The following is a 24,364-nucleotide window of genomic DNA, read 5'->3' as shown; positions in this document are numbered from 1 at the left end:
TATACATGAAGCCATATAGATAAAACTTAGGTATCAATGATAAACATCAACTGTTTGATGTTTGCACTGACATACTTTAAAATCTTTTCCAGATACCTTTGCCAGCAAGGTGGCTGCAGTGCAAGACAAGTATGCTGATGCTTCTGTGGGTAATGTGACAGGCAGTAATGCTGTCAATGTGTTCCTGGGCATTGGGGTTGCCTGGTCCATAGCTGCAATCAAACATGCGGTAGAAGGGAATGCATTTAATGTAGACCCAGGAACATTGGGATTTGCTGTCACCCTATTCTTCATCTTTGCTATTGTAACCATTACAGTATTGATGCTTCGCCGGCTACCTGTTGTTGGTGGTGAGCTTGGAGGGAACCCCAAGTTTAAGCTCCCAACTACCCTGTTGCTTGTTGGTATGTGGATGAGCTATGTAGTCATCTCTGCTTTCCAGAGCTATTGCTACATCCCAGGTTTCTAAGCTTCTAATAACACCAAAGGTGGAATGTTAGGTCTTGTCCACATTCTGAAGTATATGATGATACCATCAGTATACTGTGGGATCTCTTGAACTCTGCTATAGAGGGGTAGTGCAGGAGCTCTGTTTACCATCACTGTTGAAAAACAGGACTCTGGCCCTCATGATGAGGCAAGTTTATCACAATGATTGGTGGCAAGGATAGATCTCATTGCAGAGAGTGTAGATAAGGGCTTTTCTAATAATCTTAACAAAAGAAGCTTAAGCTGAAACTTGACTTTTCTAAACCTACAGGGGAGAAGACAGGTGCTATGCATGGAGCCATAACATTTCAGGTGCAAGAAGTAAGCAATGTTTTATCCATAAAAAAATAGTGGGGTTTATCTTAAATAAAAGAAAATAAGTGAAATTAGCTACATGATGCCACATGCAATGAGATCAGCTTCCTGCCTGAGTGTGTAAACTGGATGACTCCAAGTTTCTCAGAACAATACATGAACACAACAGGCTGGCAATTTAGTGCTGCCCCATGTACACAACTGAGGACCAATTCAGACACTACAGACTATAGTGAGTCAACTTTTACATACTAGCCAGACTGTTCTGCTCTTCAATCATGATTCTGTAAAATATGCATAGAGATTTAGTTCCACATTATCATTTGTGACATTAATTCATATCAGTTGACAGATCTATTGATTCTAAATAGTAGAAATATAAAAGACTTTTAAAAAAATGGCAACAAATAAGAAAATGAATTGATGATGCCCACTGCATTGCTAGCTTTCATCGGTAGTTTTCATGCAGCGCTGCCAGACCCTGGCTGTGGCAGTTACAACAAAAGGCTGGCATTGAATCCTATTTGAATGTTTTAAGTCGTGTTATGTTACCTGACTTATTTCAAGTTTGAGACAAGAAGTCAAGTTTCAGGTTGAGTTGGGAAGGTCATTTTTGGGAGGGGCAAGCTTATATGTAGACACCAGCACTGTGTGACAGGTAATGCTTTCTCTGTGGTAAGGAAACTGTATGCAACAAAGAGGTAACATGTAACATTTGAAGAATAGAAATAAGATATTAATATCCTGAAATATATTCAATGGAAATTTCTAACCAAGCTTTTTGGTTGCTGGAGAGTTAGGCTGATAAGAGTCATGTAGTATTTACATATTTGCTTGTTGTCTAGGTTTTTGGAAATGATTGTAGATAGGATGCGTTTTCAAGTTGATGCTTTTAGAGATAACTAGAATGTAGAGCAATAGAGTAGTTGGCAATTTGTAACGAAAATATGATAGAGTATATTTATTAAGTAAACATTAAGCAATGTGTGACATAAAAGATATTGATAATGGACAGCTTATGACATTACCTGCAGAATCAACTACTGTCCAACAAAGAACTGGATTTTTAACAACAAAAATGGAATACACAAATATTACTACATACTACATGTCTGCAAGTTTATAGAATTTGAATGAGCACAGTTAATGTAACACTTCCCACCCTTTTATATCTGTGCAATTTGAATAGCATCCCTTCAGTCACTACCATACTATAGTAAGGCAGTTGACAGCTGAAGTTAACGTACTATTTATCCACTGTACTATAAACAATTGTCTCCAAAATTTTCTCTTTGCCCAACACATACCTGCTTTGCATGTGTGTTGTAAGTATAAAGAAATGTCTGTCTTGTGAATGCTTATCAGTGTTTGGTAAGCATGACTCTTCCACCATCATTATCCCATCAGCTCCAAAATCAGCGTGAGTCAATCATGTTTGTACAGATTTTACAACAGAAATGAGCTAACATTAATTACTAGAGAGAAAACCATGAATATTCTAAGAGAATTCCCTTTCTGAGGAATGGTGACCACAAATCATTATATAGATTAGAAGCAATATCTTTGACTGCATGTAGGCACTTGAAGGAAAGTGGCAATAGACTGGTGCAATGGTCAGGACATTGTGGAAGCATGAATATGGGAGTATTCGTTTCAAGTTGTTTGTAAATGATGTAGGGTCGTAACAATAGTCCTCATAACTGTACATAATGCATGAGTAGTGTAATCATTGATGTAGTAATTAGGATTTCATCACTGTCTTCAAGGTATGAGAGAAAGGCTTCAATTTGTCAAATTAAGATTTGATATGAATTGTAGTAGAGACACTTTTGTGGGTGTATATTAGACACCATGTCTTTTAATTTATTGTTTGGAGTGTGAGCTTGTGTTTTTTATTGGTGTAGCTACAGGTGCTGTTTTGGTAGGTACTATCAGCACCTCTGGAGCTTATATGTGCAAATGAAGTTTTTGTCACCAATTATGTGACTTCATTTGTTGGAAGATCTCCTTCAAAGCACCAGCACCTTCCCCATATCATGGTGAAATTACTGTTGCTATGAATGTACACCTTCCTTGGCCAAGATATGTAAAAATTAGCAAGAACACAAGAAAAATATATCTGTACTTAAAAAGAGAAACACAGCAGACTTTCTTGTTTAGATTATACTTGCAGAAAAAAAGGAGAGGTCTGTAGAACAATGTTTAGATGGAACTGGGTTGCAAAATAATAGAAGGAGAGCCATCCGTCCAAGGGTCCCACTCATGGATCCACGTTTGGGCTGATTCTACCTCAGGGTTTGTAGTCAACAACATAGGCTGTTTGCCATGTCCATAGCCTTGGGCCTCCTTTCTGAGGAGAGGGGTCCAATACAGGCTGCATGCTGTGTCTGATACTGTACCAAATACTGTGAAAACTGAGTGCAGTAGTAAGCTGTGAAAGTCTGAAGGTAGCGGCGGTGTCACGATGGAAAAGTTGATTTGTGACAACAGAAATTTAATGCTTTCTACAGCCAGATGCACCACTTGCTTCTGCAGTCAGTTTATCTGTAACAGCTATCTAAATGTACTGCATACTTGTCACTTACTTGTCAGTTCTTGATAGTTTTTACTGTCTTCTGTGTAAATTATTTGAAATAAACTTGGGAGTGGACTTGCTTTTGAAAGTGTGCTATTTGAGTGTACATGAGATGAATAGTTAGATCCTTTCTTCTGGATAAAAGTAACCAAAACCAGTTTGTCCATTACTTTACTGCCATGTGAGTTGCATGAGGGGGAGCTTGTTTCTGTTAATGAATGTGTTTTGCAAATTTCAAAACCGAACACCCTACACACTAGACAGCTAATGTACAATGTACAACCAAGACAAAGTTCAACTTGGTCAAGGATATTTACTTGTCAGTGTGCATTCATTTGTCAGTTTGTGTCACAGGCCTGCCTTTTGCAAATCAAAGGTAAAACTTCAAAGGCAACATATCACAAATAATGTTCACTACTGTTTACATGTAACTGAATAAAACCAAATCAAGTGGAGGCTAAATCATTTTATGTCTTTGTAATAAATGCTTTGATGAAAAAGTTGACAAGATTAGAAGAGAATCTTTCCTCAGTGTCAGAAGGAATATCTGACAAAGATATGGTGTAACCCAGCAGCTGAGAACCCTTTCAAAGTTATAAGCTATGTTTTCCCCAATGTTTTGTTACTCTCTCCCATTGAATGCTGAATTCCACAAACATAACTTAAAAGGTTTTGTTAGATTCAGCATCATGAAGAATACATGGTTTGTTAATATTGTTTGTGAGAAAGACAAGTGAAATGTTAGGAAGGAAAGGGTCACATTCTTGTCCTTTCCTCATCAATTGAGGAATCAACCATCCCTCCACAAGATCTGTTCAAAATCTTGAACATGGACATAGGGATGCGATCACGGGTCACAATCTGATAACATTAGAACGTAAGAACAAAACATTAAAATAATAAAACAGAAAAAAAAGATGACTTCCTAGCCTTCAACTTTCTCTTGTCCAATGGTCGAGTAGTCCTTGCACCCAACAACAAGCTGCCAGGACCTGACCAGGCTCCAATGCACTCACAGGAACAAATGCCAGAGCTGGGGCACCCCTTCCATCCTGGTTTAGTGCACCTTCCATAACTGCACAACACATGAGGGTGGGAGAAGTTTAGTTACTGGTATGTGCTGTGCGGCCTCGACTGATGAGGCTAGTACTGGAGCTCAACCAAGATGATTCAATCACTTTTAACAATCCAGTCAACATGATTTTATTTCATTGGTTCAGATAATGTCCTTCAAGGTTGACATCACAGCTGAACAGATTCTGGGTGATGTCGAGTTGAGTACATTTTAGATTTATTAAGACATTATGCTTTTTGCACATCTGAAGATGGAACTTGAAGTAGAAGATACAGAAAACACTTCCAGATAGTGAATAGCAACGTATGGAGGCATGTAGGTGTGGAAAAATTGTTTATCTTTGGCAGCCATCATACCTTATCTGGACATTTGTGATCAGTGAGGCTTGCAGCAATCTCATTATGTCTGATGGCACATTTCCAAACGGGTAATCTTCAACTAATCTTACAGTGCTGGAACTTCACTTTCCTTCTTGATTATGGTGAATAAACAGTAATTTCTCTATGGCTCTCTTAATTTTCCACCAAATAGGCATGAAAATTACTTTGCAGCAGATGTTGAGTGTGAGAGAGGGGTTAAGGAATGCTTGCAACTGATAACATAAACAGTGTGACCATGTAACCATGCAAGACTAAAGGCAAACAGTTCAATATTCACCTGGAATTACTGAATGTCGTTGACGTAAAAGTACCTTATACTTGTAACATGACCAAAGAGATTGTCATCTCTATACCTCACCTGTCTGCAACCATTGTTCCTCTGCCACTTCTGGGAGGTAGAAAATCCTTACTACCAGGACATCCTGCAGCTCCAGCCCACAGACTGACAGCAGACCAGACAGCTCATGTACAAGTGTGGGGATCACCCCTTCTAGACTTATGCACTCTTCCTGGGATGTACAGGGCAAACCTACAGGCACAACAGGTTTCAAGGTTAAAAGCTTGTAAAGCTCCTCACCACACTAAGGAGGGAAACATGGAAAGTCCTTCTAAAAGTCTAACACTACCTAGTAGTACCTGAATCACTAAGTGTTTACCAAGAGTGTTCATACATTGTACATCCCATTTTCAGTTTCTGTTGTAGCTTCCTAGGCACCTTCCAATGCCATTTCCACAGTAATCTAAACTGATGTACAGCGCAACGAACATAATTAGATTGGCATTTGATGTGGAAGTAATGTGTGCCTATTTAGAATAAGAAGGCATTCTGGAAACCGTGGAAACCGATGTGTACACTAGCTGCTGTGGACTACAAGAGGCCCACACTTAGGGATGTACTGTACAGCTGCTAACAAACTCTAATTTCAAAGACAAACATAAAAATCACATCTTTATGCTTTCTTGTACTTAAAAGGTATCAAGAAATTCAAGGGTTGTTAAGATTGTTGAAATCATGATGTTTTTTATTTATGGTCCAGAAGATTATTTTACACACACACAAAACTATTCGAACATATGCAATGAAATGACTGTTTCACTTTAACCAACTGATGGTTAAAAAAAGACTAGGTTGGTATATTCCCAATAGCTAAACTCTTCTGGGTTTGCTGCAAAATTGAAGTGAAACAGCACACAAAATTGTTTAGGCACAAGAGGGTCATTTCTCATGATGTTGTAAAATGGGCCTGGTGCTTTAACGACGGGCTTGGATGTGTAGCGGGACCCAGTGCACAGTGGTAGTAAAACAAATAGTAGTAATGTCAAGTCTGACAGGCCCATGATAGTTTCCCAGATTTTACTGATGGAAGGGATCAACAAATTGTCTTATCTTCAAAGGCATCCCTTCATAACAGCCCCAGGTTGGCACACTCCTAGGTGTGAACACGGTTACCAGTCATGGTTTCCATGGAAATGCCCATTACACTGAAGGTGAAGCTTGATTCTACAGCTCCTGCAAGCGAATGTCATCATGATAAATGACAGATCTACTGTAACTGTGAGAATTCCTGTTACATCTGATCTGTTTCCTGGAAATCCTCTCAGAGTGGCCTACAATGTAAGTCCCAGATAAAACTGGAACAAATCTAATAAAGACTTGCAAAGTGGGACCATGGAACAGACCTGGCAGTGCAAAGTTCTTCAATGTGGGAAATCATATCCAGATTATCTGTTGTAATGTTACACCATAATTTATCCTATACTGCTGGAGATATGACATAATTTCTTTTCTTCTGAGCCATCCTTGAAGTCGCTCTGTCCTTACTCTGTCCAAGGAGGTTGTAACCTCCTTGCTGTGTCACAGTCTTTCTGTTCTGTGTCTTATCAATAGTTCCTTTGTAAATGGCAAAGTATGAACACATATTTCATAATGGCATTGTCTTTTCAATAATGGAGAAAGACAAACTGAAACAGAGATCTAGAGGTGAGTTAAATGCATTTAAGCGAAGGGAAGCTGTACCAGTAAATTTACAACATTCATCCTCTACACGCACAGAAACAGCTCGTAAATCTACCGAGTGTTGTTCCCCTCTCTGAGTCCATATAACAAATGTGCTGTGCAGGCAGGTAAATTGGATTCTACACCCACCTAGGCTGATCTTCACAGCAGCAGTCCGCCTTTCTGTGGAGTAACAGCAGTCCAAGGTCACCTCTGTGCCACCAGCAGAACACAAACTTCTCTTCTCTGCAGAGAGAAATACATCTTGTACGTACTGATTGATCCATCTGTTTATTTGAGCAGTGGTATGGTTTGTATTGATATAATTCGAAATGCCAATACCTATTACATTATTGGGTACCAAATAAGGTGATCAATGATGGTACATTTGTAATACTAGTAATATCCATACTTTTATTTTTCCAGTATGTTTAACAATAAGGTACTTTAATTTGGCCTTGTCCCACCCAAGCATCAACAGCCCAGTTGGTAAATTGCAGGTTGGATTCTTCCTGATAATGGTGATCTATAATTATTAGAGTTAAGTATTGTTAATAATACCATGGCAAAGATAGTCTTACTGATGTTGGTACCCTTGAATTCCTCATCGACCCGACCATTGTATCTGTAGTTTCTTATCAGTAACCCATACATGAAGTCTATGCAATGACTAACTGCCTAAGGTGAGGGTTCACCAAAGTAAACCTTTTGGCAAGATGACTGATACAAAATTATATGTCCAACTGTAGTATATGCATTACCAATACTTGTCATTCATAGCAACTGAATAGAAAATGCAATGATATCATTTGTTGGCATACACTACAGATTGGTGTTGGTTAAGGCTTTCTTTAATGTTGTTGCCTGCCATCTGTGGAGTTAGGGTTTTGTTTCAAATTGTTTTGGCACTTACATGGTTCCAAGCTACTTTCATCTACTTAACAAAAACCACAATAAGTGTGTATTGAAACCTGTATCATGTATGAGTGTTATCAGGCATTATACTGGCACCAGAAAATGCCTCCCCAATCACATTACTTGAGCTCCCCCAATATCCACCCCTCGGGCCCCCAGTTCTTCTTGCCACAATAGGGGATCAATACCATGGTGCACCAGAAAAGAAATTAAACACCGTGGAGGATCTCCTAATAACGCTTATAAATTCCCACCAGAAGGAACTGGGAAAACGTTTATATTCACAGCTATATTGAGGCAGACACAGATATCCAATAATTGCATCCATCCTACATCCTACCAATGGTTCCACTGCCCACGTTCAGGACATTTTTTTATGTGAAATATGTATGAATGGCCAACACAGTGTAATACATGTTTCTTGGTAGATATGCAAGTTAAAAAAAAAACTGCACTATCTTTTAAAGGCCTTAGGGCTGTTGGTAAAAAGATGGTAAAAACCAAGGTGGCTAAAAATACACGCACTCAAGATGGATGTCAAATAAAAAGACAGGCATGTACAACAAAAGATACTCTCATTTTGTGACACAAAAGACAAAACAACCGTACTATAGCCCTCTCTGACAGAAGCACAGGTCGCATTCTCTATAGCATCAAAATAAAATAATTTCTAAATCTATTTACCATGTGTCTTTTTAGTTGTCAAATAATTACAGATGTTTTAATTGCAGTACCATTACGTTGTACAGAATATTTATCTGTTTACCTGGGGGGGATTATATTGTTCTGAAGTAAGAAGAAGTAAAAACCAAAGCATTTTACTCTTCATACTACTGTGTTATGATATGATTTCTGGTTTATTTAAGAAGAAAATGTGGATCCTATCATCGCCATTGAACATACCTTCCCAACTACTGGGATCAGCTGTAGCTGTCACATGCCACTCCACCAGTGCACCACGGGGGAGGGCAGGGACTACCACATAAGTCTCCACACCACTCCTGATGTCATCCTGCTGGATATCATCCATTACCTAAGGTAGATATATGCACAGGACAGAAGAGTGGAGGTTACCTACTGCGACATAGTGTAGGAGTCAAGTTTATGCTGAAGATGGGAAGCCTACAGAGTTCAGACATAATACAAACAAAAATTGGAATCTGAATATCAACTTTGAGATACCAACTACAAACAAAATCAAAGTTTGCAAAGCCTGTCTGTTATAGAGGACCGGTAGTTCACTACTTATTGTCTGCACTGTGGTGCCCTGGGGGCATCTTCATCATCAACCTTCATCTGTCTCGAGAGACGATTGATTGCACTCAGTTACCCCAGGGCCACCACACCACCCACATAGAAATGCAGGAGCCAAGATGAGTTTATGGACATTCTGAAACTTTGGCAATCAGCCAGCATGAAGTTGCTCCAACCTAAGTGGCCTAGCACCAAAATTTTAAAAAATGATGATAAAAAAGTACTAGTATGCAAATTGTCATTAAGAACACAACATCTGGATTAGTTCCAATACAATCATGATTGAAGTCTAATGGAATATACTAATGGATATAAAATATTCCAGCAAAGGTGTTTTAAAAATGTTTAATTTCAGAACTTTGTCCTGCAACCAATCATTGTCTGTTTTTCATACAATTGAATGTGATTTCCATCCTATTTCCATCCGATTAAGTAACATGTTCCTATAGTTTTGATAATTCTCTACCATACTTACCTGTGTGTTCTGCTCCCAAGCAGCCTTTGCTATTTGGATATAACTGATGTTAGTCACGTAACAGATGACAAGTCTGCTGTTGATAAGGCTGGCACCTGTACACATGGCAGACATTACCCTCTGAACATGGCTCAGGGACAACCTGATGGGATTGACAACAAGGACCTGCTTTAGCTGTACTTGTCCACTGTGCCTCACAAAAGCTGCTCTCCAGAGTGGTAGAATGGAGTGTTTGCTGTAACTTACTAGTGTAAGAAGTGTGCATTTCATGTTCAAAGTTTAGCTTGGCTATTTACTATATATACATTGTATGCTGACTGCCAACACTGGTCAGCTTTCATGGCAATGTACATACATTTTTATTGCATTTCCAGACCTGTAACAAATTCCAAAATTGAATTCTCATGTAACAAACAGCATGTCATATAAATCACAAGTTGGTAACAAAGTTAAATGCAGTTACCGCAACAAAAGTTTTTTTAAAGTAATGTTACCTGCACTTAGTAATGTTAACTGTACAAATGTATGCCAGGGTTGCCATAAACACTGTACATTTTGCTAACCTCTAGGTTGAAAGTTACTTAACATGTTGATACAAAATTAAAAATGACCATCATGATCATAAAAGGGCCAACCTTGTCTGTGGAATGATGCCACCTTCCACTATGAGCATGGTGCTGGGACACAGGGGGATCTGACCAGCCAGGAACAAGGTCTGGTCAACCTGGGCATGGGAGGAAGGTCTGTCAGGATAGTGTAACTCTTGGGGGTTGAGGTTGATGGCTAGTATAATCCTTAAAAAATATTATACGTGATTTTCTTGTTCAAATCTCTCAAACTTAAGAGAAAGCAGAATGTCTACGTTCTGAGTTATGAAAACTAGAAAAGACTTTCTGACATTTTAATGATTTTAGGCTTTTATGACATATATGGTAACATACATGTAGACTCTTAGGTTGGCCGTAAACACTTACAATGTTGGGGCTTGGTCTTACATACAGGCAAGACTCTTGATTAGGCTGTACGTATAAACAGTAATATGTTGGGACTAGGTTTTACATACAGATACAGGACTCTTGGAGGCTATAGACAGGGCTATAATGGGATCTAGGTGAAGACATGGACATGTAGATGGCATGTCAGAAATAAAAATATAAATGTCTGGAGTTATAAATGGAATCAAGTGTGTGAGGAGAAACTGTAGATATTGATTGAGGCTATCCTTGAAGGCCTTTACAATGGACCTTTGGATTAACACTGCAAAGATTTCTATCGGTGGTCCACATGAAAGACAGCAGGGTTTGCCATTAAAATATGGCAGCCTAAATATCAAGGTTGACCACAGTTAATGAAGGGTTTCACCTTTCTTCTGGTTACATGATAATCCAATTGTGTACTTGATTTTTCAAAGGTCAATAAATGTCATACAGAAATGAGAAGTGGAAGCATGATATATTACCAGACCTGGGCATGTCTCCCAGGCAATCTCCCTGATTCATTTCAGGACAACTTGGGCAAGAGTCTGCCAGACTAAATGAAGCCAGCCAGATGCCCACCACATCTTCATCAAGCATCATGAAACTTCGGGGAAATTGCAAATTACAATTGGAGAAATGCCCTATAGTCAACTGCTATTTGGTACACAATTAGAATTGGCTTTGGTTAACTGCTGACAGTAATATTATGCTGTGGACAAGGGCAATAGAGGGCAGTTTTGCAGGTTATTTTAGTTTATGCCACTTGCCTTCTCATTTTTGACAAATGATAGTATAAAATATTAGATAACCACTATAAACTAACCTTTCTTCATGAGGTCAGCTATCATTTTGTACAAGGTAGTTCATCTTAATTGAAGTCATCAAATGGGTTAATGAAGACTTCGTAATACAGTATTACTGATGGGACCTTGATGCAGAAAAGGCATTAAATGGAAAGGGAATAGGAAAGCTGAAGGTTAGTAACTTCCAAGTAAGCCTGCTACTGAAGACAATATATAACGAGGAAAGCTACAAGGACTAAAAATTACTTTGCCAAAATAACTAAGTTGATTAAGTTAGTAATAAGCTACCTATATATAAAAAAAATCACAATGATCTGTCAACCCTTCCTTGAGTTATCCTCTTTCAATGATTTAATCAACACTGCCTAAGTAGTTCCATTACAAGCTGCTAGAGAGCCAAAACCCCCACCTTTTCCCTGACACCACAAATACATGTATCTGCCACACTTAGGCCTCAATACCACAGCTGGTCCAGAACATGAGATATCAAAATAGGAAGTTCTACTGCATTACTGTGGAAAACCAAAAGGGGGCCCAAACTCAAGTCATTTCCAGTGTTTGCCAGAACCAACAAACTCGACAAATATGAATCCTATCTATCCAGCCATGGTCAGAGCAATGTGACAACACAGGTATCAGTTCCAACATTTCACACTTATGATGGCAATACTACATGTACATGTACTTCCATCTAAGTATTGCTTGAGAACCAAAACCTTTCACATAAATAGCTGTTTAGAACAAACTGGAAAACAAGAGCCTTTGTTTGACGCCCTTGGCCTGAAGAAACTTCATATCTGTGAGTCACGGTGTCAAGGAGGCATGAAGATTCAACTCTAACTCTGCTGTGGTATCCTCATGAAAATGTCAAGGTTTGATACTCTAAGCCCCTTATCAGACTGGCTCAGCTGCTTAAGTGCCATAATCCAATAGTTGGCTGATAATTTGATCCAAGACTTTATACATTCATGGCTGACAGGCATGTATGCAGAAATGCATCTGCCTTATTAGAATGCATTGTTGCATGCATGACAGAAGCTGTATTAGATGGCCCTATAGGCCATTTATCCATACAGACATTATAAGATGTGCACAGAAAAGCATGACAAAATACCAGCTGAATCCCTATGATGGAGGGGAGCCAAGCAGGCAACAATACGCCAGGCTTTGATAACAGCACATATTTCAGTACCAGAGACATCTGTCATTTTCTGCATGCAATATCTGCCATGCATTACTATTCACTCTTGTCAGGTTACAGTTTGGGTGAGGAAGAAAGAAGATAAATTTACAAAACTTTCTTGAGTTCAAGAGATAAGTAAGGAGGAGAGAGAAAAAGCCAACCAAACAACAGACAAATGAACTAACTGATACAACCAAAAACATAACGGTTTTGGGGTGATAATAATCATAACATAACATACCACAGCTAGCTCCAATCAGTTCTCAAAGGTTTTGTCCTTGCATGTGCATTTCAGAACCCTGTACTCTTATCTGCTGCATGATGTGACATGCAGGTACTGAGGACATTCCAAGGACATTGACATATGATCTTAGCTGGCAACAAGGACCAATTCATCCCAAGGGACAGGCCTGCTACTCATCAGTTATCCTTGTCTGGGATGACCTCAAGTGACCTTTCATTGAAAGTTGGAGAAATGAATGTGGGCCATAAGTAATTACTGTGGTACTTGCTTTAGTGGCCACCATACATCAGCGCTATACTGACAATGGTTTAATCTCCCAATACAACAAAAAATTCAAAGGACATAGCTAGTGTGTCATCAATCAAGTAACAAGAGGTATTCATGTTACAATTTTTTAAATTCTTTGAGGGTAAATTACACCTAACTCTATCAACAGTATACTTATAGTCTAGTTTTATTTACAGTTTTGTATACCTGGTACAATACTGCAGAAAGAAATCCTGAACATCAAATATGTTGAACCAATCATGAAACAATGCCCAGATTAAGATAATATGATTATAATGGTCTCAGAGGTGACATATAACCTGCTGGCTCTCCAAATAAACCTGTTAATTAGTTGCTTCAGCACCAGCCTGGGTTCTGTCTTTGTAACTTTCCTGTCTGCTCTGATAGTTGATATCTGACAAGCTAGTGAGAATACCATTGGATGGAGCACTCATCTAAATGGCTCCCAGGCAAGTTCAACACAACAGGGACAATCCTATAGGATAGCTGTGCATCTTTAGTGTGGGATAATGGATGGAGGATGTTTCAATCTGCCCTACCCATAGATCATAATCTAATGTAATTTAGGAGACAAGTGTTTGACCAGAATAACTTTCATAACCTTCAATGCCCTTCAAGGCAGTCATAAAATGCTGCTGGCATAACTGCTGCTAAAGTTGAGTGATGGCAGTATAAAATGTGTCTTTATACAGTAAATATTACATGAGATAAAATCATACAGTGGAACATTGTTGAGTGTACATTCATCAAGCTTTGGAATTCATTTCATAGACACATGATTATGAAGTAAATCATTATACATCAGACAAATAATTGGACAACACTAAGCAGAAACAAGAAATATTCTGCAAACAGATTGTCAACAGAGAAACCTTAGGCATAACGTCAATAGAACAAGACATAGAAAGAGCAGCCCTAAGATGGCTAGGACATGTGGAAAGAATTGACGAGGGAAGAATCCCAAAGATAGCTCTCCAGTACAAACCAAAGGGCAAGCGCCCCTTAGGTAGACCCAGAAAGAGATGGAGGGACAACATACAGGAGATACTGACAAAGTACAGACTGGGCAGACTAGTTAGACTGGAAGAGGAGGGGATCTTCCATGATCGAGAAGAGTGGAAGAGACGATGCTCTCAACTGACAGGCCCTAATCTAAAGCCTACTTGGGGAAGATGTAATGTATGTAAGTAAGATTGTCAACAACAACACAATCTGAAAGAAGTATAGGATGAGTTTCTCTATCTCTCAGGGTCTTTTTATGAGGGAAATGGTCATAACAGAACTAAATGTATGGCATCTACAAATCAAGGATTGACAGCATGGTGTTTTTCAGTGGGTTCCTATCCATACATCTTTTACCAGTATTCATATTCTGAAGTATAAGTTGGTCTAAAAGTTCTAAATCACCTATGATGTTACAGCTGTGAAGCAGCAGTTTGAGAGGTGCACAATGTTCAGTGACCAGCAATCTGGTGTCACTATGACTGAGAGGGAAAGGCATCCCTGGGTTACATGGCCCAGGTTACATGGTCCCTAGTTAAACTTAAGGTCACTGATTACATAGGAAATGGTAATCTGGCAGGGATCATATGTTAACACTGCAGTCTGTATATAGAGGCTGGTAATAGTAGTAGAAATAATCCTCCTTTGCATCTCTTTTTTCGTCTGGTCAACTAGGTCATTCAGACCACAAGCCCCAGGCAATAAGCACAGATTTGCTAATAACATGTTGCATAGAGTTTGTAAAACCAATAAACATAACTACTGCTAGTGCTAGAACACAGTATTGAGCCAGATCAAATGCATCATAAAATTTTGTAGATAAAATACAGTGTAAGACAATGCTTTAAACAAATCAGGCTTTGAAAAAAACATTGTTATTGCTTTGATAATGTGTAACATAACTATATCTTATTTAGTCGAAAAACTGGGAGATTCCCAAAACAGAAATTGCAAAATCACGAAACACAAATTACATGTGTGTCTTGTATTGATTTCTTTCATCACATCAAAAACACCAGTCCAGATTACTTCAGCACTCAAAGGCTTTGTCACTTTAATTACAATGTTTGAAGGATTATGCTTATGCCAGGAAAAGTAGGTTAGTATGTCACACTTTTAAAGTGACTTAAGCATATAGAATTGATTTGGGAAGTGTTAGATTTCTCTCATTACTCTTATGACCTTCCTTCTTCGTTTTTTCTTCCTTCTTCACACATAGTCCAAGTAGTTACCTGAGAACGGCCTGACTATGTTGGTTTGAAATTACCCATTAGGAACTTGACCTCTCTCAGGTAATACCATCAGTGGTCCATCAGTGTGTATACGTGACACTCTCACGTTCCATTAACTCTTTACAGCTCCATCAATCACTGATTACTCCTATCTGAATGGTAAGTCTTGCCCGTTACATATTGGATTCTGGCCTAAGGTAGTGCAAAGTCACTTAACTGGTCCTGGCTTTGGCTTTTATCATTACTCCTGTAAGCTATAATAAAAAATGTCATGGATTGTTATACAACAACAACAACAAGGACCATGAATTGAACCTGGCTTAGGTGTGAATCTGGGGGAAATATGATAGTGCGTGATATACATTTCAAAAGTGAACTGCATGCAATGTTACCTGGAATAGCCACAATGTTTGTAATTCTAACTTTTGTATACAATTAAGTCATTTTTAGTCAGCCATCTTAACAATGTAGTTACTCTACCATAGTGGGCTTCGTTTTTGATATTGGATCCAGAAAAATCTGAAAGCCATGAAGTGAAACAGATACATCCTAATAATGGATGGGAGTAGCTATTAGCTGATTAACTGACTAGGTCACTCCAGAGATAATGTTGCTAGCCATATAGTGAATTTAAAGATAGCAAAGCATGGAGCATCATTTGATTCCAGGTCAGTACAGGCCAACCATGAGGTGACATTATGTTCATGACAAGTACACTCTACACTATCTGTACATTCATGAAGCCTGACAAATCATGACCAGTGAGTCCTTTTGAAACGCATCAAAACTTCGAAGTTTGCTGTTCTTGTATCTAAAACCATGAGTCAAGAAAGTGCATTTATTTGCTGCATATTCCCTAATGACAGATATAAGAGGAAACCACTGAAGCTTGAAGCCCATCCTAGCTGTGACACACCCTTTTAGTGGGTCTTCCCTAAAGCACTAAAATGTTATCAGGCTGAGACCACAGTCTGAACCCTGATGAATGTTCCCTGTAGTAAGTGGCTTGGTTCGGCATGCAGTGTTCACACTGCTTCTTGTTCCTCCTCACTGCCATGACATGCCCACCAGCTGAGCTACCATCACTTTGGCCATGCTACAACATGACCCATGAAATTGCCTATAGGAAGACCATACGTTAGATAACAAAGGCATTTACATATCATCCCCTGTAGACATGTAACATTATTTCTATGTTGAGAGGTGGTTTACAGGAAAATGATTCGCAAATGGCTTATTCCCGACAGATTGTTTTTTAGATGAACTCTATTATACACATGCAGATGGCAATATTCTCTACCCTCAAGGCAGGTTTACAACTAACCAAAGTCAGAGGACCCCGAGAGGTTTTCTCCTCACAGGCAAATACATTAAGAAACTTGTGTTATTGACTCCACATGACATCACCACGAAATGAGAAAATAAGAGCATATTTCTTTACTAGCTGCTGAGCACCAGTGGTAAAAACAGTAATCAGTGATAATCTATGAATCTAGTATTTAAATTCCGACTATGCACAGCAAAGACTATGCACAGACTTTACCCCCTTTAATATGTAGGTCAGAAACCCATCCATACATCTGCACACACATGCATACACACGCACACTAAGGATAAAAGTAATTATAACAGTTGTGGCATTTAGGCACAAAGGCCATGGGTGCTCACAACACATGTGGCCTTTTAGCATTTATATCAAGATTGATCACATCATAGATTGCCTACTGTAACTAACAATTATAGTAATCATGAAATATAAGGCCTTGTAACATTAAGGCAAAGAGTGGATACACCATTCTAGCACTATGGACAAGGACATAATGACATTCTTCAACCTATGGGAAAAGTGATTTGATTAAACTGTTGATAAAACAACATGAATAAAAAAATATTTGAAAATGTGTGGGTGATAAGAAATCATGTAGTGCTAAGAGAAATATTAGCCATGGGCATCATAAAGAAAATTTTCCATTTGAATGAAGAAAATGTTAAACCAATTGATATCCTTAGATGCAGACTCTATATAGATGATGACTTGTAGGGCAAAAGAAAAGACATGTTCCTTGAAAGCCCATGAAATGCAATACCCATTCCAGCCAAGACAGCATTTTTGTGGGCAGTCTAAAAGTACTAAATGTTGTTGGGCTGGCAAATGGCAGCTTAGCCACTGACAAATGTACCTCCATAAAGTATGTATTGAACACTGTTCCCTACACAGTGGTGTGAAATACCTTACAGCTGGACCATTATTAAAGAACACCTGAGACATGATGAGAGAACAAGGGAGATACAGTGTACTATGATGGAAGGCATCATAGCCACTGACAAAAATGGTGAGCACAGCATCAATGGCCTTGTAGCACCAAGGACATGGGTCATAGCAGCATGGAAGGCCCTCTAGCACCAAGGATATGGGTCATCACAGCATTGAAGGCCCTCTAGCACCAAGGACATGGATCATCACAGCATTGAAGGCCCTCTAGCACCAAGGACATGGACCATCACAGCATGGAAGGCCCTCTAGCACCAAGGACATGGGTCATCACAGCATTGAAGGCCCTCTAGCACCAAGGACATGGGCCATCACAGCATGGAAGGCCTTCTAGCACCAAGGACATGGGTCATTACAGCATTGAAAGGCCTACTAGCACCAAGGGCATGGGCCATCACAGCATGGAAGGCCTTTTAGCACCAAGGACGAGAATTTTTAAAGATAGATGATCATCTAGCACCAAGGACAAGAATGACCACTGTATGGATGGATAATCTTTACATAGATGGCCTCCTATCATGAAGGGCATGGTGAGCACAGCATGGACCGCCTTCTAGCACCAAGGACAAAGGTGATCACAGCATGGATAGCCTTCTAGCATCAAAGACAAATGTGATCACAGCATAGATGGCCTCCTATCATGAAGGGCATGGTGAGCACAGCATGGACCGCCTTCTAGCACCAAGGACAAAGGTGATCACAGCATGGATAGCCTTCTAGCATCAAAGACAAATGTGATCACAGCATGGAAGGCCATCTAGCACCAAGGGCAAAGGTGATCACAGCATGGAAGGCCTTCTACCACCAAGGGCAAAGGTGATCACAGCACGGAAGGCCTTCTACCACCAATGACAAAGGTGATCACAGTATGGATGGCCTTCTAGCACCAAGGGCAAAGGTGATCACAGCATGGATGGCCTTAGCACCAAGGACAAAGGTGATCACAGCATAGGTGGCCTTCTAGTACCAAGGACAAAGGTGATCACAGTATGGAAGGCCTTCTAGCACCAAGGACAAATGTGATCACAGTATGGAAGGCCTTCTAGTACCAAGGACAAAGGTGATCACAGCATGGATGGCCTTCTAGCACCAAGGACAAATGTGATCACAGCATGGATAGCCTTCTAGTACCAAGGACAAATGTGATCACAGCATGGAAGGCCCCCTAGCATCAACAAGGGTGCCTAAACATTTGCACGAACCCTATGAAATTCGTACGAATATTATGTGATACACACGAATCACTATGCGAAAACACACGAACCTCATGAAAATCACACAAATCACTATGCAAAAACGCACAAATATTATGAAATTCGCACGAATCACTATGTGATACACACGAACCTTATGAGATTTGCACGAACCTTATGCAAAAAGGGCGGCCGGGGAGAAGGTATGATTTTGAGCGTTTCTACCCGTGATATTTAAATTCAAGGCATGGAATGGACATTTACCGTAACAAAGACGTATTTGATAGCCTGTGAGCTACTGTTTTGCTTCATTTCGGCGTGTAACATCGTATTTTCCGTCTCTGCCGATCGAAGCCGCCATCTTGAAAATCCCGCTCCTCCTATCACGTGACCCCGGCAGTGGTTGGGCAATTTCGCATAAGGTTCGTGCAAATCTGATAAGGTTCGTGTGTATCACATAGTTATTTGTGCGAATCTCATAATATTCGTGAGTTTTCGCATAGTGATTCGTGCGGATTCCATGAGGTTCGTGCGCTTTCGCATAGTGATTCGTGCGTATCACATAATATTCGTACGAATTTCAAAGGGTTCGTGTAAATGCTTAGGCTCCCATGATCAAGGACAAGGGTGACCACAGCATGGATGGCCTTCTAGTACCAAGGACAAAGGTGATCACAGCATGGATGGCCTTTTAGTACCAAGGACAAAGGTGATTACAGCGTGGGCGGCCTGCTAGCATCAAAAGTAATTATTGCATAGATAGCCTTATAGTACTAAGAACAGTAGTGCTAAAAAAATGGAAGGAGCTGAGTTATTTCTTTTATTACCACCAGTTGTGAGTTCTGACCTGTGAAGCTTGGCTGTAAGGTCCAATGTTAGCAGGAGCCCAGTGGGACAGACCCTGAACATGCATGGTTCTTCTCTCCCCTCCTCCCGTCTGTTGCCTCCATACACAGCAGTCCAACTGGACCAGTTTCCCTGATGCATGGAACGCTCCTTCCACACAAACCCTAGTAAAGAAGAAAAGTTTGTGGTCAGGTATGAAAAAACAAAAGATACTGTAAAACTAGAAAAGCTGACATCTGCTCACAAGCAAATACAAAATATTTCAATCCACCTCCATCCCCATGCAAAATTGGACTTTTCCATATCGACCTTTTGTAGAAATGGACCATCAAAGCATCATCATCCATTTCAAAATACAATGTACAATCTTTTTTAATTTGTACCCCATATAAGAATGGAATCTCCGAGAACACCCTATGCACAATGGACTCTTGCAGGTTACCACATTTTCATTTCCATATACACACACGTATACATGTATAGTCTAACAAAGGCATAAATTCGAATTTAACAATTTTGAAGTGATATACACCATACGTGTGAATGACGTCCTGTGGGCACATGCCATATGCACCCTCATACCAAATTTTAGGTCACACAAGGGCATATCAGCCAAAAATGTACATTATTAGTCTGAAAATGGCCAAAAATTCTAAAATAAATCATTTTTGAAGTGGTATATGCATAAGATGTTGATGAAGTCCTATTGACAACAAGGCACCACTGTGAGAGACGCAACAAAAAAATGTACTAGTATTTCAATACATACTGTGTATGGATTGAAATACTATGAAAATACTAATCCTGTTCGTTTGCAAGTTATTTTTTCAAATCTTCCTAAACTATAAGCCCAATCTTCTTTACAGCTTGATTGTCTACTGTCCTGTCATTTAAGACTAATGGTAGGCCTGGGGACCCACTTTTGATCCCTGAACTACCCACATTTGTATTTCCAATACCCACAACAGATTAACCATTACCACATGCCAGCCTTGCCTGGAAGCAAGCTTTTAAGATATATAACACCAGCAACCTACATATCTGTTAATGGCCATTTCTAACAGCTCACAATTTGTTACACCAAAAGTGCTCTTCACAGTTTGATGTTAGGCATGGATATAAAAGCTGACACATTTTGATCATTAGACAGCACTGGTTCTGAACCCAGCTGGACTTACTGGGATTGATGGCATTTCTTTAACATGTCATCATGTTGAGTGAGAGCAAATTTTATGGAATAGAAGTGACAAAACCCGGAACAAAATCATCCATCAGTAGAAACAGCTTAACAGAGAGTGGCAATGCCCTTTGATCCTTTAATGCCATGTCTTTAAGTACTAAAAGGGCAAGCGAGAAATGAAAAAGGCATAAGCAGCCGAAACTATCAGTCTTAAGCCTTAATGGGTAGTCAATATGGGACTGTATCCTCCTGTATGGCCATTTTATTTGAAGAAGTGGGGTACAGACACCTTATATCTACCACATGTTACAATCAGGGATGACAGTTCTATCAACCTCAATACCAAGTAATATATGATTATGTCTTCTAGAATCATTCTTCCCTAGATCATCAAAATTCAACAACCAAGGCTGAAAACTGGTGCTTGTGCACCAAGGATTCATTTCTATGTAAGAAATGTTTTCAGCATGGTATGCATAATGGCATACTGTGTTTTAATTTCTCAAGTGCACAGACAGTTCATCATAACAAATGTTTTACAGAAACAAATACATGATAATAAATTATTACTACTAGAAAGTAAATGGTAACTACTAGTAATTTGCATCCATAGTTTATACTTCTCTGTTCCATCTGAAGAAATAAGAGTCCATCTGAAAATCCACCATAGAAGGTGCTTAATGACCCATCTTCTACCCACAACACTTTAACTGGGATTTACTGGAGAATTACTCACTCAGAGTGTTGACCAATCAACTGGCTTGAATCAACCTGGGGGTGCAATAGATTTACTGTGCACAGTACAATATATGAATGCAAAACTGAGGTCACATGTCGCTAAAACACCCTTAAGCACTTCTTATTGACAAAAAGTGCAATAATATAGTTTTTTTTAAATCTCACCTGGAGGGTGGGTTGATGGAAAAATATTGTTTATATCTTGAGTTGACTTTGCCAAACTCTGCCATGTCTGCCACATATAACTGTACATGTGCAATATCAGCCATACACAGTCCACTACCAGCCAGAGTGTCTGAAAGAAAAAGAAAAATAAGACAATAAGAATCTGAAAGAACAACATACGGTTATTGTATCATAGTAACTCTCATTGTAACTCTCCATGTCTAGCGAAGAATTGCACAATGAAATATAAAACCTTTGATCGTATCCATGGCGACTTGTGCTGTGTCCTCTGTAGTTCTCTTGTTGTTTATGTCCTGTGGCTTGTACACAGCTACAGACAACCAGGTATAGGCTCCATGTGTCTTCTTCAGAGTAACTATGTCCTGCATGGGGACACCTGTGGAATAGGGAAGGACAGGCAAGTTAAAGTCAAATGCATTCAAAACCATCACAGGAAATGTAATATGGATCCTAAACATTGTTAGGCACAAGAATTGTATAAAAACATTATTTATAAGTGCAGAACTCCACAAAGGGTACTTGATAAACTGACACCACTGAAGCATTGTGCAACCATACTATCAAAGAGCTAATGCCTTCACAGATGCAAAAGAAATGTGACTTTCATTACATTTACCACATGCCAAAAAAATTAGAATTTTGATCCACACAACTAACCTCTCTTATTGGAGGGTCTTAGTCTTGTACATGTAGTTTCTTGCTGATTCCTTCTTGTTATATCAACATGTAACTTTACTGCACTGATGGCCTGTTGTACCATCACCTCCCCAGTCCTTATTGACACACCAGTTAAACTGGAGGAAATTTCTCCAGGGTTTTCCTGAGTGAGTGAGGCATATATTATAGTAAGTCAAGACTAGTTTTCAACATAAAAGGCATCAAAGCAGTTTATAAATAGATAAAAGAACAATTTGTCGATACTCAATCAGAAAATTACATTCACTTTTGCATGAGAAGTTGGCAGAGTTTTGAGTAGTCCCAAAGTTCCTACATTTATGCATGACATATCCTGTCTGAATGCTGCCAGGCTATTGTAGCAGCAGATAATAGCCATGCATGCATTTCGAAAGATTGTGTTAGAATGGTGTCCATTAGGAGTAACACTTCTTTCCCTGTTATTGCTTTCTTTATTGAACAAATGCACCTCTTGACATATAAGAGACTCATTATTTCATCCTTGGCTGAATCTAAATTCGTTCCTTTTGTTCAACCCAATGTTGGAAGACTTCCAAATGACTCAAGAACCTGATCGACTTTGGGTATATTTCCTCACCCCAAGGATGGACAAATCATCATAAAATGACAAATCAGAACTGGACCAGCAGAGTGCACGATGGTAAGACGTGAGGACTCCATGACACTGAACTTGGACCATCAAAGTCCTTTACCTGGATCTTCTCTTCTAAATGCATCTTGGGAAATTTGAGGTATGCAACAGGGGCAAAAGGATCTGCTGAGTGGACCACCTTCTCAGAACAGTCTCTGGAACACATTTCACAAACACAAAAATTAGTTAATCTCTGTGAAATAAGTTATACTACTTTCATGTAGTCCAAAAGTAAAGAACAACTTCCTTGTCTATTGAAATATTTCCCTGCATAAATGCCATAATGACAAGAACATGCTTAACAAGATTAAATTTTGCTGATGTATCATCTAATTAGTGCTGCCTGCCTGACTGAGGCTGGCGATTAATCATAGTCGCTCTACAAACAAGAATGTTTTAACAGAAAGTATCAACTTTGACTGTTGAAATCTTTGAAAGAATCTAATAGTATTTTCAGTAAAAGTCTTGTCTACTTACATGACAATTTTCTTCCTGAAGAGTGGACAGTCCAGGGTGAATGTCTCATACTCTCCTCCCTCACCACAGATGTTCAGTCCATATTTTTCATTCTAGAAGTTCAGATTACAAAAACTGAGATAAGAACACATGCTCAAATGTCCTGTGTTGAAACCACTTTTGCAAAGTATGTCAGGACTGAGTTAACCCATCATTGTGTGAAAACATGTCATTCCAAATTCAGTACCTGGACCTTTTTCTGTCCAAGTACAAATGAAGATGTTGGAGGTTCCCTGGCCCTGGAACCTGGATGATTTACCAAGACCATAACAATGTAATGTACATTATGAAAAGGTTAATGTGCCAAATCTGAGGCCTGACCAATTAAGACAGGCAAATTTGATCTGACATACATTGAATCACAGCAGAATTTGAGCTGCAAATTCCATTGGAAGTGGAATGGTCCAAACGATATGTCTTTAACAGCTTAAAATCACACACAAATTCATTGATTTCACACCATGCCTGTGTCATAAAAGTGCCTGGAATTGTTTCAGATTTTTCTCAAACTTCTTGTCAAAAGAGGGGGACATATGACTGGAATTCCTTTGGTACGATCATGAATTAACATCATCAATATTTCACAAAGTGCTTGTTCTGCAGCTCTACTTTCTGTTAGAAGGTTTAATGAATCACAATTGCATGCAAGCTCTTAGACCCAAATTTGTTTCAGAACAAAATGTCTTCTGAGAATGTGAATATGGAGGAATTGCGTGCCTCATTTTAATGGCTACTTGAGTCAGACATATCTGACAGTGTTAAAGGCCATCTAGAGGATTGTCTTGATTGCTTTAATTTCCTGTTTCAGCATCCACTGAGGGCCCATCGAGATATTTGGGAATGAAAAAGTTCAACGTAATGTAAATATATGCTGCCTTTCAGTCTCCAAGGAAATAATGGCAT

The 24,364-nt window shown here is 39.3% G+C and overlaps 2 protein-coding genes across 6 annotated transcripts in view; one reads left to right on the top strand and one right to left on the bottom strand.

Annotated features, from left to right (window-relative positions):
- The window catches only part of LOC118414535 (sodium/calcium exchanger 3-like), a 49,407-nt gene extending 45,948 nt beyond the window's left edge, over positions 1–3,459 (top strand). For 4 of the 5 annotated variants that reach the window (XM_035818647.1, XM_035818636.1, XM_035818627.1 and 1 more), the window contains one exon: positions 93–3,454. In XM_035818647.1, coding sequence (XP_035674540.1) covers positions 93–469 — 377 coding nt within the window. In that variant the 3' untranslated portion in view covers positions 470–3,454. Of the gene's footprint in view, positions 1–92 lie in introns of all 5 variants that reach the window. The other variant, XM_035818656.1, reaches the window with a different exon arrangement.
- LOC118414575 (diphthine--ammonia ligase-like) overlaps positions 2,674–24,364 on the bottom strand; it is a 26,727-nt gene continuing 5,036 nt past the window's right edge. The window contains exons 7-18 of the mRNA XM_035818717.1: positions 23,423–23,514; positions 23,007–23,100; positions 22,276–22,438; positions 21,851–21,994; positions 21,598–21,727; positions 19,516–19,678; positions 10,110–10,198; positions 9,475–9,616; positions 8,649–8,778; positions 6,981–7,076; positions 5,193–5,363; positions 2,674–4,454 (exon numbers count right to left, since the gene is read on the bottom strand). Of these exons, the coding sequence (XP_035674610.1) occupies positions 4,312–4,454; positions 5,193–5,363; positions 6,981–7,076; positions 8,649–8,778; positions 9,475–9,616; positions 10,110–10,198; positions 19,516–19,678; positions 21,598–21,727; positions 21,851–21,994; positions 22,276–22,438; positions 23,007–23,100; positions 23,423–23,514 (1,557 nt within the window). The 3' untranslated portion in view covers positions 2,674–4,311. The remainder of the gene's footprint in view (positions 4,455–5,192; positions 5,364–6,980; positions 7,077–8,648; positions 8,779–9,474; positions 9,617–10,109; positions 10,199–19,515; positions 19,679–21,597; positions 21,728–21,850; positions 21,995–22,275; positions 22,439–23,006; positions 23,101–23,422; positions 23,515–24,364) is intronic.

Source organism: Branchiostoma floridae, chromosome 1 (assembly GCF_000003815.2).
Source record: "Branchiostoma floridae strain S238N-H82 chromosome 1, Bfl_VNyyK, whole genome shotgun sequence".
Classification (NCBI taxonomy): Eukaryota; Metazoa; Chordata; class Leptocardii; order Amphioxiformes; family Branchiostomatidae; genus Branchiostoma; species Branchiostoma floridae.
This window is presented reverse-complemented; position numbering and strand designations above follow the sequence as displayed.